The sequence below is a fragment of the Trachypithecus francoisi genome, unplaced genomic scaffold (genome assembly GCF_009764315.1).
Source record: "Trachypithecus francoisi isolate TF-2019V2 unplaced genomic scaffold, Tfra_2.0 Lachesis_group5, whole genome shotgun sequence".
Classification (NCBI taxonomy): Eukaryota; Metazoa; Chordata; class Mammalia; order Primates; family Cercopithecidae; genus Trachypithecus; species Trachypithecus francoisi.
Genome location: NW_022681470.1, coordinates 77,874,013 through 77,890,968, shown reverse-complemented (window position 1 = coordinate 77,890,968; position 16,956 = coordinate 77,874,013). Strand labels below are relative to the sequence as shown.

At 35.9% G+C, this 16,956-nt stretch overlaps 1 protein-coding gene across 4 annotated transcripts in view; it reads right to left on the bottom strand.

Moving 5' to 3' along the window:
• MARK1 (microtubule affinity regulating kinase 1) overlaps positions 1-16,956 on the bottom strand; it is a 149,331-nt gene that overhangs the window by 67,204 nt on the left and 65,171 nt on the right. For all 4 annotated transcript variants that reach the window (XM_033196858.1, XM_033196857.1, XM_033196860.1 and 1 more), the window contains exons 4-5: positions 4,135-4,183; positions 2,633-2,698 (exon numbers count right to left, since the gene is read on the bottom strand). In XM_033196858.1, the coding sequence (XP_033052749.1) occupies positions 2,633-2,698; positions 4,135-4,183 (115 nt within the window). The remainder of the gene's footprint in view (positions 1-2,632; positions 2,699-4,134; positions 4,184-16,956) is intronic.

The window sequence follows — 16,956 nt, the reverse complement described above, 5'->3', positions numbered from 1 at the left end:
ATTTACATGACATAATCCTGTACTTATCATATATTGTTTGTGTACGATTTACTTCCCCAACTAGAATGTAAGCGTCTTGAGGGCAGGGACTTTGTCTTTGCTCACTCATGTATTCCCAGCACCTAGAACATTACCTGATACATGGTAAGCATTTTATGAATGTTGTTTGAATGAACAAAAGAAAGAATAAACACATCATTCCACAGTAGTCCTGAAACTTACTTTTAATAGGCTCCTTTGGATTAAACATGGTTCAAAATAAAAAAAAAGATTTATTTGATTTTTCTAATCACTGAAAATTTTCATTCCATTAGTGAACCAAAATCAACTCTTGGCAAAGAGGCAGTTGTCTGACTTAACTCTTATTCACATTACCTTTCTAGTGTACATGTCAGGTTTAATCCTAAACCAACTAGAAAATTTCAGAGGAAAAATATTCAGTGTTTTATTTTCCAGAGTCACCTTGCCATTTATGGATTAAAAAGGCAAGAAAATGATTCTAGATTTACTGCCACAGAACCATGATGGTTTTTGTCACAGAATCACTAACTTGCAAAACTCAAAGAAAACCTATTGCAGGAATCAGAATTTAATGAGACCAGCTGGTATGGTCTGAATTCCTGTACTTATTTCTCTACACTACTCCCCACTGTGCCTCCCAAATATGCCACTGAAGGAGAGTGGTGAAGGCCTTACATACTCTTACTCTAGCCATTACTCCCCTTCATTAGCACCAATAGAGAGTTGACTGTACTTACCATTAACCGTTAAGTCAGTACACATATTAATACAGCCTTGCAGTGGGCCTTTATAAAAACATAAGGGTGTCTACAGAATTTTAGCAGTCTATAATAATTTCCCAAATCAAAGTGGATCTAGCCCCTTTCTCTAAACTTTACATCACTAAAAGGAAGAAAAGAGTCTAACTAAACTAAAAATAATATTCGGGGTTCCTATGCGACAGAGTATTACAGCAATCTAACTGAAGGACATAAAAATAGAGAAACAGTTCATTATGTGGTATTTGTAGATTCATTACTTTTATTATAGATATACATTTTATGCAAATTTACATGGTTGTTTTAATATAATTTTTAAAATCCTATCATAATAAACATTAATGATAGATTTTCAAGTTAAGTAAAAGAACCTACACTGAAATATTTTTTCGGGTTACAAAAGCTTTGCAAAAAAAAAAAAAGGACTAAAATATTCAATCTGTAAAAACAACTGCAAACGCAATTAAATATATTAATATCTATAGGAAAGCTTTTTAGAAATACCAGGCCGGGCGCAGGGGCTCACGCCTGTAACCCCAGCACTTCGGGAGGTCGAGGCGGGCAGATCACAAGGTCAGGAGATACAGACCATCCTGGCGAACACGGTGAAAACCCATCTCTACTAAAAATACAAAAAAATTAGCCAGGCACGGTGGCAGGCACCTGCAGCTCCAGCTAGTTGGGAGGCTGAGGCAGCAGAACGGAGTGAACCCGGGAAGCCGAGCTTACAGTGGGCCGAGATCGCGCCACTGCACTCCAGCCTGGGCAACAGAGCAAGACTCTGTCTCAAAAAAAAAAAAAAAAAAAAAGAAAGAAAGAAATTAAAAAAAGAAATACGAGACAGTATAAATATAGTTTAGTTGCTATAGACTAGATAAATCCTTTTTATTCTAGTTCACATAAAATCTGAATCGCCATAAAAATTATAAATTTCATTAGCTAAGAGCTCAATATAAGTTCAACACTAAGTTTTTCTATCGATTAGCAAAAAATCAATCAGTCAAATAATTTCAGATGCCTTCTTTCTTCTTCAGTTGCTTAAATCCTGAGCCCTTAAAACCTCCCTTTAAGTATTCTTTATTTTTACTTATTAAATGATTAATTCCATAAATTTTCAACTCATTTCTGAGAAAGTGAAGTCCTAAGTCTAAGAGAAAAGTGATTCTCAGCTGACGCATTTCTTGTTTAAGGGAAAAGTGCAGGAGATGAAGGTGATTTTCTATTACATATCAGTGTTTAAAAATCATTCCTATTTTTGACATCATGATCGTCAAAACATATGTGATATTCTACTACAAATGCATCTTGCTATCTCCCTGTCAACTCAGTCCTCTAACATGTAAAATGTATAGATCAATACTTGTTTAAATGGAAACATTTAATTCATTTTATGAATTATCTTGGAAAGGCATATATATTGAGAATCTGTCATATGTGAACAATCAGTGAAATAAACACCTGACCTAGAACAAGCTTTTATTATAGATTTTATTAAATACATTCTGTACTTGAGATTCCCTGCTGATAGCCAAGAGTTTCTAACCATGATATGATATAATAAAATTTAGATAAGAGAATCAACACATTTATAAGATGACAATACAAATTTAACGTTTCAAAAAATGTCCCTAAGTAAATTGTAAATAAGTCAAAAATTCCATTTATAATAATGTAGGATCAAAAGGTCTTAAAAGTAAACACTGAATTTTTCTTAAGATGTAATTTGAAGGCATTTAAATAAAACAATAGATTCATTAACAACACTGAAGATATAAATGTCATAATGAACCCTTAGGTGTTAATATTTCTGTATGTCTCAGCAAAGAGAACTTTTCAATCACCCTCATTCTTACCCCCACTCGCGTATTCCATGACTAAATAGAGAGTCTTCTCTGTTTCAATAACTTCAAACAATTTTACTGAAAAAAAAATTAGAGATACAACTCTATAACTCTTAGCACAGATTGAATATGCTTTAAGAAAATCTAAGGTAACACTAAACTAGTAGAAAACTTGACTATTTACTAAACATTATTAATCACAATTTTAAGTTCAAAAAGTCTCTCAAATATTATTACTCCTATGACAGAAAACTACTTACCACAAAGTGATTTAGAACCAACTTCTTGAGTTGAAAAAGTTAAGTTTCTAGGATTAAAAAGCCATTACTTTTTCAAATTAGAATAAGGTAATAAAAAGAACTCTTAAAATCAGAAAAATAGAATTTAAATTGAAGTTTAAAAAGAGACTATGTTATATTACAGTGAGCCATTATAAAATGTTAAATAATCTTTGGTACAGAAACAAAAGAATTTCTGTATTTCTGTCATATTATAAAAGTTTCTGGTTAGAAAAACTACCAAATTATCAAATTTATGTAGTTGAAATAGTCACCACAAATAAGCACTTTAACAACTATATACAGATAAGATTTTTAAATGTGCAAAAAAAAAGTGTTCTAAGAAAACAGATTTTAAAAAGAATTTTACTTCTCACAATCAAATGATTTCATATAATAATATATCTAATCAATAAGTTTATTTGTAAAGATGGGGAGAAATCAGAATTTACTGAAAAATTTTACTAAAATTGAAATCAACTTATTTTCTTTAAAATGCAGTTATTTTGCCTGTAAACTATGATCAAACCCAAGTGCATAGCATCAAAATATTTGAAAGTCATTTTTTTTTTTTAATGAATACCTAAATGACCTGCAATCTCACTTAGAGACTTTTTTTTTTTTTTTGAGACAGGGTCTCTGTTGCGTAGGCTGGAGTGCAATGGTGTGATCTTGGCTCGCTGCAACCTTCACCTCCCAGGCTCAAGCAATCCTCCCACCTCAACCTTCTGAGTAGCTGGGCCTATAGGTGTGCACCATCATGCCTGGCTAATTTTTTTTTTTTTTTGGAGAGAAAGAGTTTTGCCATGTTGTCCAGGGTGGTCTCAAACTCCTGAACTGGGGCAATCCACCTGCCTCAGCCTCCCAAAATGCTGGGATTACAGGCATAAGCCACGATGCCCAGCCAAAAAGACATTTTCTTTTTTTAAATTTAGAGACATTTAATCAGGAAATTTTAAAAAAAATTGTATACATTAATTCCGAATGATATCAATTATTTTAGTGGAGAGCAGAAGATAGCAAGGTAGCAGAAAACAGCAATCTCTAGCCTCCAGTTAGCTTCTTTGTAATCTATTTTTACCCAAAGTATCACTTTCCTGGGTTATCATTCAGGTTATCACTTTTCTTCTGCTTAAATAAACTATCCTTAAACATTGTGTCTTTTCAAATACCCTCAAATTAAGGAAAACACTTCATTGCTGATTTTATATATATATGTATATATAGATTTCATACCTATATTAGGATGATTCAGTATCTTCATTATTCGTACTTCTCGAAATAACTGTTAAAGAAAACAGGTAGACATATTTCTGTTAAAAAAAAAACAAGCAAGCAGAGAGCCAATTAAAATATTTATTTGAAGAAATTAATCTGCTTATAAAATGCTACAGGATTCTGACAATGAACTGAAACAAGGTATTTTCTCAGTCCCAACTCTGTGCAAACAAGCTATGTTAACTTAGACTATGACATTAACTTCGCTGTGACTTGGTTTCTAAAAGAATTTTAAGTAGATGAACTCAAATGGTCTCTGTGTGTGTGTATGTGTGGTGTATGAATACACTATATGCAAAAAACTTACAATTATTTACCCACTCCTTATGAAAAGCTACAAAAGAAAAACACTGTGAAAATGAAACTAAATGCTCTTTCATATGATTTTTACCCAGAAACCACCTTCTTTAGGGGTTTGACTCTTTAAAGTCCTCTCTACTGACTGATCAGACATTTAAATGAAAGATTCAGTAAGGTTTTTAGGCAGATTTGTAGAATAACATTAAAGAACAATAAAAATGCATTTACTAATTTATATAAAAACAAAATGACAAGAAGTGACTTGAAACACAAATGTTAAAATTTCCCTGCTTTTCATTTTACTTTTTAAACAATATAGGGCACGTTTTTCAAAAGCATAATTTGGTATTATTTTCTCCATGTCTTTGAGTATGTGTTAGATTCCAAATAAAGCAATTTGTTCAAGAAAATAGGAGAAACAAAAATTGGTAATATTCTGAAAATATATTAAGACATATGCATTTTATCAGAATAAAATCTAAAGTTACTGCTTTCAGAGGTGACATTTCTCCAGCAAAGATACACAATAGCCAAAAGAACACAAAAAGATGTTGAACATTATTAATCATTATGGAAATATAAATCAAAGCCACAAAGAGGTACCACCTCACATCTATTAGGATGACTGCTATCAAAAACCAACCCCCAACTCCACCCAGAAAATAGCAACTGTTGGTGGGGATGTGGAGAAACTGGAACAGTTCTGCAGTGTTGATGGGAATGACAAACGATAAAGCCTCCATGAAAAAAATATATAGCAGTTCCTAAAGAAATTAAAAATAGAATTACCATGTGATTTAGCAATTCCACTTCTGGATATATGTCATATACCCAAAGAATTGAAAGCAGAGACTCAAGCAGATACTAGTACACCCATGTTCATAGTAGCATTATTCACAATAGCCCCGCAACCAGAGTCTATCAACAGATGAAGAGATAAACAAAATGTGGTCTATACAAACAATGGAATATTATTCAGCCTTAAAAAGGAAGGAGATTCTGAGACATGATAGATACAACATGGATAAACCTTAAGGATATTATGCTAAGTGAAATAAGCCAGTCACAAAAGGGCAAACACTGTATGATTATGCTTATATAAGGTACCTAGAGTGGAGTCGTCAAATTTATAGAGATGTAAAGTAGAATGATGGTTGCCAGGGGCTGGAAGGATGGGGCACTGGCCGGGTTACTGTTTAATGAGTACAGAGTTTCTGCTTTGGAAGATGAAAAACATTCTGGAGATTGATGGTGATGTCTGAACAACAATGTAAATGCACCTTAATGCCACTGAATTGTATACTTAAAATGGTTAAAACAGTAAATTTTGTTAGGTATATTTTACCACAATTTAAGGAAAGAAATAAAATGTGCAAAAATGCATCAATAAATGTTCACCCCAATTAAAACAAAGTAACTTAAGGCTTACCTGCAACGAAAAAGCTTGCTTTCACTAGCTATTCTCAATAATTCCTACACAAACCCAGGGAGTCTGTATGTGTGCATATGTATATTCATACACATAAATTTTTATAAAGTCCATGATACTTACAACTTTAATAATTAAAAATTACCTACCAGTAAATAAAATATAAAGGTGGATTCATTCATGTTCAAGACAAGTACTTTCTGTAACTGTGGAACACATTTTCATTTCAAATTTGGGACAAAGAGCATGCGGGTTAACCTCTCAGTACACATGGTCTTCAGTACACTTGAGATCATCTCTTGCTCTGGCTCTGACAGCACATCTTCCTGACCATCCTCCTGCCTAAATGGCCCCTCTCAGTCTTCCACTAAACCTCTCCCGCTCTACTCAACCTTTAAACATGGAGCTCATCAGGGTTCAGCCCTTAGTCCCCTTTATCTTCTCAAATACATGTTTCTCCTAATGATTTATCATGGCCTCAAATATCATCGATTTGTTGTTGACTCCTAAATTTAACTTTCTCATCCCAACATTTATATCCAATCCATATATACCTACTCAATGTTTTCACTTGGCTGTCTCACAGAAATTCAAACCCAATACTTGAGTTCTCACACCAAATTTGATACTGGTTTTCCCCAGCTCCATATATCTGTCGAGCACCCTAATGACTGAAACTTTAGGATCATCCTTAACAACACCATCTCTTAAAATTTCTACATCAGATGCATCGCTAAGACATTTTTACTCACCTCCACAATTTATTTCAAATCCACCAATGTCTACCCATCCATACTGACACCATTGTCACACTGAATCCCACTGGTCTTGGTACAATCATTCTGACTCTCTTTTCTACCCTCCCATCCTCCAATCTGTTATCCACACATCTTTTCTATCCTCCCATCCTCCAATCCGTTATCCACTAGTTAACATCCACTGGTGGTTTCTCAATGCCATTAGAATAAAACCCCTAACCTTGAACACTGGCTACCAGACTCTGGAAAATATCAAGATCCTATTTACCTCTAGCCTTATCTCATGACTCTCAAAGTGCCTACTCTGAGCCTCGTCTGCTCTACCTTTGTGCTCCACAGTCCTAATGGCCCCTTTGATGTCCAAGTCACTGTAACTGATGATTTTGCTATTTGCAGCCTTGGACAACAGGAGTCAGCATTCACTCAGAAGCATTCCTCAGAGTTTTGAACTCTTCACCTCCCAAACAGGGCTAACAGGTTTTAAAAAGCAATTAGCTATTAGCATGCTACTGACTGCTTGTCAGAACTGAGCATCTGACCCACAGAGAGACAGCTGCATTCACTGACCAAATTGCCTTACTCCGGTATGTGAACCAGGAAAAGTCAAAGAAAGTAGCATCGGATGTCATTTTATATACATATACATACATACATATACATATCTATGATACACACACACATAATAGACTTTATTTTTATAGCAGTTTTAGGTTCACAGCAAAATTGAGCAGGAAGTACAAAGAGTTTTCATATACTCCCTGTCCCCAAACATGCAGAGCCTCCCCCACCATCAACATCCCAAACCAGAGAGGTACATTTGTTATAATCAATGGACCTACACATCATTATCACCGGAAGTTCACATTTACATTACAGCTCACTCTTGCTACTACTATACATTCTATGGGTTTAGACATGTACCCATCATTTTAGTATTACATAGACTTATACTAACACCGCTCTGAAAATCATGTGTTCCACCTATTCATCCCTCCCTTTTCCCTAACCTCTGGCAACCATTGATCTTTTTATTGTCACCAGTTTTGCCTTTTCCAGAATGTCATATACTTGAAATCATACAGCATGTAGCCTTTTCAGATTGGCTTTTACTTAGTAATACACATTTAAGGTTCCTCCAATTTTTTTCATAGCTTGATAGCTTATTTCCCTTTAGTGCTAAATTATATTCTGCTGTCTAGATGTACCACTGGTTACTCATCCATTCACCTACTGAGGGACATCTTGGTTGCTTTCAAGTTATGACCATTATGACTAAAACTGCTATAAACATGTCCATGTGCAAGTTTCTGTGTGGACGTAAGTTTTCAGCTTCCTTGGGTAAATACCAAGGAGTACAACTGCTGGATCATATGGAAAGGTATGTGTAGTTTTGTAAGAAACTGCCAAACTCTCTTCTAAAGTGGCTGCATCATTTGCATTTCCACCAGCAACAGATGAGAGTTCCTGTTGCTCCACAACCTTGCCAGCATTTGGTGCTGTGTTTTGGCCTTCCGCTATTCTAATAGGTATGTAGCAGTATCTCATTATTGTTTTAATTATCATTTCTCTGATGACATATGATATGGAGTATCTTTTCACATGCTTATTTGCCATCTGTATAACTTCTTTGATGAGGTGTCTGTTCAGATCCTTCACCTATGTGTTAATCGAGTTGTTCATTTTCAAGCCTTTTCAAGCCAATTTTTAGAAGCCTGTTCGAATCCTCAATAATACCAGATGCCTGTGGACAGTAGGAAACGTAGAATGTTCATTAAATATCTTGTTGATTCTAATTTGTCACATCAGAGAAAGGGTCCTTACCGTGGGCAGTCCTGGAGGTCCTGGGCAGAGGGAGCCAGAAGTCATATTCCCTCAATTCCTCCTCAGGGGTCTCAGGGAGGTGTGGGCCTTGGTCTGAGTGGCGGCCCTCAGGTCAGCAGAGGAGAATGTGCCTGGAATCTGGGTGATTATCCAGAGTGAGGGCTGAGGGGGCCTCTCGTTCTGACACAGAAAGGATGCCACCCCTGCCTGGGCCTACCCAGGACGGACAACAGAAATGGAGCTCCATGGGGTCCCTTGGTCTGAGCAGGTAGTCCCCTCAGAACACTTTCAGGGTTTTTACCTTGGCTTCTGACTCCACCTGAGCCTCCTCTCTGCCTACCTAACCCGCCCCAGACTCACCTCCCTGAGAACCCCAAAGAGAAACAAGGGGACACCTCATCAGGTGACCACTGCCCAGAGACTCCCAGGCTGATAGTAGGGGTGGAGCTCTACAGGTTAGATTTGCAGAAGATCTAGACTTCTTATTTCAATCTATTTTTTTTCTTACTGTGGCACGAGCAGATAAAATTCACATGTAATATGAGCAGACAAGATTCACATATAGCTATAAAACCAAAATTCCCAAATCTGATGATTCTAGGTTTTAATGTAACCAAGTAATTTTTTCCAGAAAGTCAAATATGGTAGCTTATTATTTGATGACTTTCATAAAATCATTTTATAAGCACTGAGTAGTAAGCCATTTAAACATTTAAAAGTCATTTTATAAGAAAAAATGCTTAAGTGTAACTAAGGTAATTTAAAAAATTGAACATTATTTTTAAAAAATATTGTTTTCCCCAAGCCTCCAAGAACATATTATAAAGAATAAACACAAACAGTACTTATTTTGGTTTTGCTATAAGATATAGATTTTAAAGTTTATGAACTTGTTATTAATATAAGCAGCACTATTATGTTTCATTTGTAATTTATTTGTATTATCGCTATTATATATCTCTAACAGAAAAGTCCCTGGCATCAGTCTTGCTCTCCTACACTCATATACAATATCTAAATGAATTACCACTTCTACTTTCCTCATCTATTCTTGTTTTCTTGTTAAAATTTTATTTATTTGTTAAGCTGTAGGAAATGACTTAAAAATTCACAACTCAGCACTTCAGTGTATCAGACATCTTTGTAACTGGCCTCTACTGAACTAACCTGCCAATCTTTTCTCTACATTTCCTCTGCAACACACAGTGACATCTGTGCACCCATAATGCTCTTGGCTAGTGGTGTTCCCTGCAGCCTTACACTGCAAGCAGCTGAGTATCATGCTTACCAGAGGTTATCTAGGTCCCAAACATGTTTGCCAGTTGCAGTTACTACTGGAAATAGATACTTTAATATATTAGTTTCCTATTGATGAGTAACAAAGTACCATATCCTAGCAATTTACAACACACATTTGTTGCCTTGCAGTTTCTGTGGCTCAGTAATCCAAGCAAGACTTAACTGGGTCCTCTGCTCAGGTCTCATAAGGCTGCAATCAAGGTGTTGCCCAGGATGGTTCTCATTTGGATATTTGACTAGGGAAAAATCTACTTCTGAGCTAACCCAGGTTACTGGCAGAATTCATTTTTTTTTAGCTATTAGTACTGAGGACCCTGGCTTCTTGGTGGCTGTTAGCTAGGGGTCATCCTTACCTATTAAGAGACTGTCCATAGGTCCTTGCCAAGTGGACTTCTCCAACATGGCTATTTACTTTCTTAAGCCAGCAAGTATAGTCTCTAGAGCAAGTCTGCTAGCAAGACAGTCTTACATAATATAATATAATCATGAGAGTGAAATTCCATCACCTTCTCCCTATCACACTGGTTAGACGCAAGTCAGTCATAGGTCCTGTTCACAATCAAGGGGAAGGGATAATGCAAAAGTGTGAACATCAGAAGGCAGGTATCATGAGGGTTGCCTCAAAGTCTGTCCAATACAAATTTTACATAAACCAGTGAAGTACATGTTTGTTGTTTGACAAAACAAACCAAACCGAATACTTTGGAAATACTAGATAAAAGTTGCTAGACTGCTGTGGGCAAGATAAATGTAAAAGATTGGAAAAAAATCTAGGCTTCTACTCTAATTGCTGCCTGAGTGTCATTCAATTCTCTCATTAATTAAAACAAAACTGGAAACAGTAGGAAGTGTATTATGAACTTATGAGTGTGATCTGTACAAGGTAATAAAGCAGAATGACAACTGGCAGACCCAAACTAAAAAAAAAAAAAAAAAAAAAGAAAAGAAAAAGAAAAAAGCTTTGGCCCTACATGAAAAGATTAATCAATGCATATACATTTGTATGTACGATTGAAGTATTAAATGTTTATATAACTTTTAATAATTCCTCACTTTAACCTGCTTTTTTCAATTAACAGTTCCTTACTACACTATGAAAGAGGTAGTTCCTTACTCTGATTGGCACAAGCATGTCCTGTGTACTAGGAAGTGTGGCCCATTAAGCCACATGAATAAGCCATGTTGGTTTCTGGATTCTAACTCCTCTTCTTTATCTTGTCTTAACAAAGCAATTACAGAATATCAAAGACAACACTGTCATATGAATAATCTTGAATTGACTCTAGTTACTTTTTATGAAATTACTGGCAAATTTGGTAGTTTTATCTTAGAATCGGCTGGGACATATCTCAAAACTAACCGAAACATACTGATGTTTCCTGGCAGCTCCATGTTTCAGAACTACTAATCTAAAGAAACAGACTGGCAGCATATTCTTCAGGTATTCCTCCAAAAGTATTGGGGTGTTTTTTTGTTTATTTAATTATTTCATAAGTTGGGCTTTTGACTGCAATGAGTTAATAAATTTAATCCCTGACTGGTACCTGGAATGTAGTTATTCCGTTCTACAAAGAATAGACATGAGCTGAGGGATAGGATTAAAATCATTTTGTGAAAACTGGGGCATCCATAACAAAAACAGCACCTAAACAGAAGGCCACTCCACTTTCATCCAGAGAAGAAGCAAGAAAAAGAGTTGTAGGCAGGGCCAAAGTTCTAATCATAACTTTAACCGGAATTTTTAATTCCAATTAAAACAGCAATACACAGCCATTGGGTTCCTATATCTCAAAGACGTCTTGAGTATATTGTTCAATCCTTAGTTTCCTCTCCTTCAGCAGTTTTGGACAAAGAGAAAGAAAAAAACATAAGCGATAACAATAAGATGTGTGTGGGTTTGGGTGTGTGTTGACTAAAAATGATAGGCAGTTGTCGAAGAATGGTTGCTGTTAGAAGGAGCATCAGGATGTTTTACATGGTATATTGAGTAAGGATAATGGAATACCAGATTCCTATCCCATCAATCATCTCTCCTCCCAAAGAAACACTTGAATTGTCAGCTGGATTTGGATCTCTGTTATGAAATGAACTGTGTTCCCCACAAATTCATATGTGGAATCCCTAATGCCCAGTGTGACTATACTTGGAGACAGGGACTTCAAGGAGCTAATTAAGGTTAAGTAAGGTCAGAAGAGTGGGGTTCCAATCCAATATGACTGGTGTCCTAAAAAGAGGAAGAAATGTCAGGGATGAACTGGTCATGTGCAGGCCAAGGAGAAAGACCTCAGGAGAAACCAAACCTGCCTACACCTTCATCTTGAATTTCAAGACTCTAGAAAGGTGAGAAAATTTCTGTTAAGTCACCCAGTCTGTGGTATTTTGTGATGGTCCTACTAGCAGACTAATATGATAACCCTCCAAATTTAGAGAATTTTGGCCAATTGAAAAGTACCACATAGCTTCAGCAAATGTCTAAGATATCTCTTCCTCTCCAGGACTCCCCTCAACCCCTGCCTAACTCTTTATTTTCCAGTTGGCTGCATGAAAGAAAGAGACTGAAGCTAATGGCAGAGTTTTCTGCATGAGCTGCATGAGGCAAAAGGAAGCAGGGAGAGGGAGAGGAAGAGCCACATACACATATGTGATCTTTTAACCCAGAGCAGATCCTCATCAGCAAGGTGCCAATCTTCACACTTCTTTGGGTCAGTGGAGAGAGTTAAAATGGGCATTTAGACTATGAAAAGAGGTTTGAAACAGAGAGTTATTCTTTACAAAGTTAATTACTCTATGTGTCATATCCTCCAGGTACAAGTACAAAAAACAGGTATTTTTAAGAATAGTAGTGCCATTTGAGTTTCTGATGTTAATTTTCAGTTATTTTTCTTTCTCATTTTCAAACTGTGATGTCACACAATGCTGCTAGCAAATGTAAACTTAGTAAGAGAGCTCTGAATTTACTATTCCCCTCCGAATTTACTGTTTCAGGTTTGCTGTAGGCTGGAAATTAAGGCCAGAGTTTGCTAGAATTGTGTGTTAAATTAGGAAAGTAAGTCAGGAGTGAAGGCCCGTGATACGTCTTCTATATCACAGCTATTCTAGTTGTTCAGAGGCCTTTATTGTTTCCTTCTTGGTTCTTGGCTTTGTTCCAGATAACTAAAGTTAGTAAACAATCTTCAGTTCTTTGGAGATATTGACTTTTCAATTGGGTCTTTCCTGGCTAGAGCTTAGGTCAGGATTAGCCAAACCCCATTAATGTCAGTCAACATTTGCCTCAATTATGTGCATTTTCCTTGTCTCTTCTCAACTGCTCTTTGTTCCTTCCTATCTCTTCCATTCTTCTACTAGTACTCTTTTTGTGATGAGAAAAATTCTGCCATTTTTAGAACTAGCCAACTGGACATGGCTTAAACAATCGTCATTCTAGTTACACCCAAAGTGTCATAGTCAGGGGCCAGTCAAATGCACATAGTCTTCTCTCCATCAGACCTGCTCACCAGTCTGATGAAACTGCCCTTGATCTCCTCAATGTTACAGGACTTCTGCATCGCTTGCTTGATCCTGAGGCAGAAGGAGCACACTGTGGTCACTGGGAACTTGACAAAGGCAATGGCTGACCTCGTTCCTCCTGAGAGAGCTATTCCAGGCTGTCTTCAGAGTCACAGTAAACTGGGCTAGGAGAAGGCTGGCACACAGTTCTTGTGCCTTACAACACAGCCTTCTTCACCTTTCAAGGATTTTGCTCTGATACACGGGTTTTAGGAGGGTTAGGAACCCTTCTTTGTCTTCACTGCAATCTTTGTAAAACTTCTATCTGTATCTTTGACAGTTTACTAGCCTATTAATATGAAGTGTGGGCGCAGCTTTACCCTGAAGGTGACATGCAGTTCCAAGAGACTGCTAGGTCCTTGTCTAGACTATCTCAGAAGTGCCATTTATTGAGGGATTATGTGTATATATATATATATTTTATCTACGTTAACGGAATCCTACAGATTAAACTTTCAGCTTTTTAAATTCTAGGATCATCATGTCATTTCTTTTTTAGCTCTTAGACATCTCATTGGGATGTCAAGTATTTTGTAAAATTATTGCTAGCAGCACTATAACAATTTAAGCTAACTTCTTACGGTCTTCCTATGAAATCGCAGCACAGAAAGACATCTGAATATAATTAAATGAATACATATTAGGTGATTTATAACTACAACAGTAAAATAATTATTCAGTATTTCTTTATAAAGTTGATAACTTGCAGCCAATTATTCATTGCAAAGTAATAGAAGGAAATATCCTATAAATGATAGCCTGTGTCAGTTTCCTGAAGTTTTGTCTTCACATAGATAATTATAAGATTCTTATAAGAAGATTATAAATCTCATAATTTCTTATAAACCAGTACCAATTTCATATTACTAGAATCTCTCCTAAGATCCTGCACAGCTTTGGGTATAAATCAGTGCTCAGTAAAAGTAATTGTTGGAGATATGAAGTTAAATAATTTCAGAAAGAAGATATAAAACTTAAAAGTAGCCTAAATTTGAAAAGATGGCCAATTTCATTAGAAATCATGGAAATTAAAATTAAAACTAGATAAAACTTCACACCCATAAGGTTGGCAAAAGTTTTAAAACATGGTAATATAAAGTGTTGACAAGAATGTGGAGCAATAGTAAATCTCATACAGTGCTGGCTTAAGTAAAAATTGGTACAACTACATTGGAGAGCAATTTGACATTATCTAGTAAAGTTGAGGTTATGCATGCCCTTCAACCCAGCAACTCTACTTGGAGAGAGACATCCCTCTATATATCTTCTCAAAAAGATATACACAATAATGGTCATTCATTATCTGTATAGTAAAAACAAATAGTTAACTAACTAGAAAAACAAAATAAAATACAAACATAGAACAATAAAATCCACTAACAGGAAAATAAATAGATGTAGTATATTAAGGAGAAAATGGATAAACCATGCACGGCATATTCATACAATGGGATCCAACAATAGCAATAAAAAATAAATGAACAAGGCCAAGCATGGTGGCTCACGCCTGTAATCCCAGCACTTTGGGAGGCCGAGGCAGGTGGATCACCTGAGGTCAGGAGTTCAAGACCAGCCTGGCCAACATAGTAAAACCCTGTCTCTACTAAAAATACAAAAAATTAGCTGGGCTTGGTGGCAAGTGTCTGTAATCGCAGCTACTTGAGAGGCTGAGACAGAAGAATCACCTGAACCCAGGAGGTGGAAGCTGCAGTAAGCCAAGATCACGCCATTGCACTCCCGGCTGTGCAACAAGAGTGAAACTCTGTCTCAAAAAATAAAAAGGGGGGGGGAGAAAGAAAGAGTAAGACTATATAACTAACATGAATAAACTATAAGACAATGTTAAATGAAAAAATCCGGTTACAGAAAGATAGGACATTTAAAAATAACAAATATACTGTATTTTAAGTACAACCATATGTAAAAAAAAGTTTTTAAAAATTTGAATGGGAATAAGAAACACCAAATTCAGAATAGTAGTTATTTTTAGGTAGGAAAAGACAAGACTGGAAGCAAGAAATGACACATGGGGCTTCAACTGTAGCTGTGATATTTTATTTCTTTAAAAACAAGATTAGAATAAAACATTTTAGTGTAATAAATAAACATCATGAGAAAGCAACTTTTTTAAAATGGGAAAGACATTTTGAAGTCCCCATCCAAAAATTAAAAATAGACTAGTTTATTATATCAACAAACAGCCAAGCTTAGAAAAACATGAAAATATGACTCTTAAAATAACTAAATAAGAAAAAAGACTGTGATTTTTAAAACAGCCAGATGGTTAGTCTAAACTTCATAGGTGACTTAAATACTCTAAGCCTCCTTCATTTCCCTCAAGAGAAAATTCTTCCACACTGATTTCAGTATATCTTACGCAGCTTCTTGAGAACACAGAAATGGATGCTTTGCAGCTATTAAAAACCAAGCAATTAGGATAGAGGTTTTCGGAGTTAGACGCAGAATACAGGCATTAAACCCAAAACATCAGAAACAAAAAGCATCAACAAACAAATCAACAAAATGACTACCAAAACCAAAACAAATAAAAACGGAAGTGATTATTTATAAATAACTTGGTTATGAGTGCTTGATTTTATGTAGGTTAAGTGGATTTAACACTGTCAGGGGAATAGGAAAGGTTTCCCTGAAGAAGTGACTCTAGGCTGAAATGGGAGGAATGAGTAAGGACTAATTAAGGGAAGAGGGGAGATAAGCCTTACCCAGGTGAGAGAAAGTTGCAAAGGCCTGGTAACTGGAATAGAGTATGAATAGGAGCAGATGAAAATCACTAAAGCTGCAGGAGTTGGGGAAGAGGAGAGTGAAGAGAAGCTATGGGGAGTTCATGATCCATGAGGTAGAAAAGGAAGGTAGGACCTTTATACCATGTTAATGAATTTGATTTTTGGACTACAAACAATAAAATGCCATGTGAAAGTTTAAACAAAGGGATAGCATATTCACAGACGTATTTTGCATCCTTGATGATTTTTAAACTCTATGTATTACATTTTAAACTCTCTCTCTCTCTGTGTGTGTGTGTGCGTGTGTGTGTGTGTGTACGTACATACGTACATAAAGTGGATGCAGTTAGAAGGCTACAAGAAGATAACAGTGACTTTGTCTAAACTGGTCATGATGGAGAAAGATAAAAGCAGATATTTTCAAAAGAGATATAAGAAATAAAATCAGCAAGACTAAAAACTCCCAAGTCACAGTCATAGATTGGGAAAATGAATAAGCATTAGGTAATGTTTCAGATAATTCTCAAGACATTCAGAGTGATTACTGAATCTAACCTTAAAGAGATATTCCTCCCTGAAGATTATGTATGGCTGTCAAATTCTAGGTTGTTGAGCTTATTAAACTCAAAATCTGAAAGACTGGAAGTTTTAATTTGAGGGATATTAGCAAACAGATTTTTGATATACTCTTTGGATATGCTTGCTCTGGAAGATATTTTTCATATTTGGATGCACATCTGTATGTTAAAAATGACCAATTATATGTCATTGAGCCCTTTCTCCAGTAATTAAAGAAGGCTAACAAAGTTTAGAAAAGTCAGATTTTTGGTCACTAAACTGCACTGTTTGGTTTTCTAAGCAAATCTGATGATCACATCCTCAA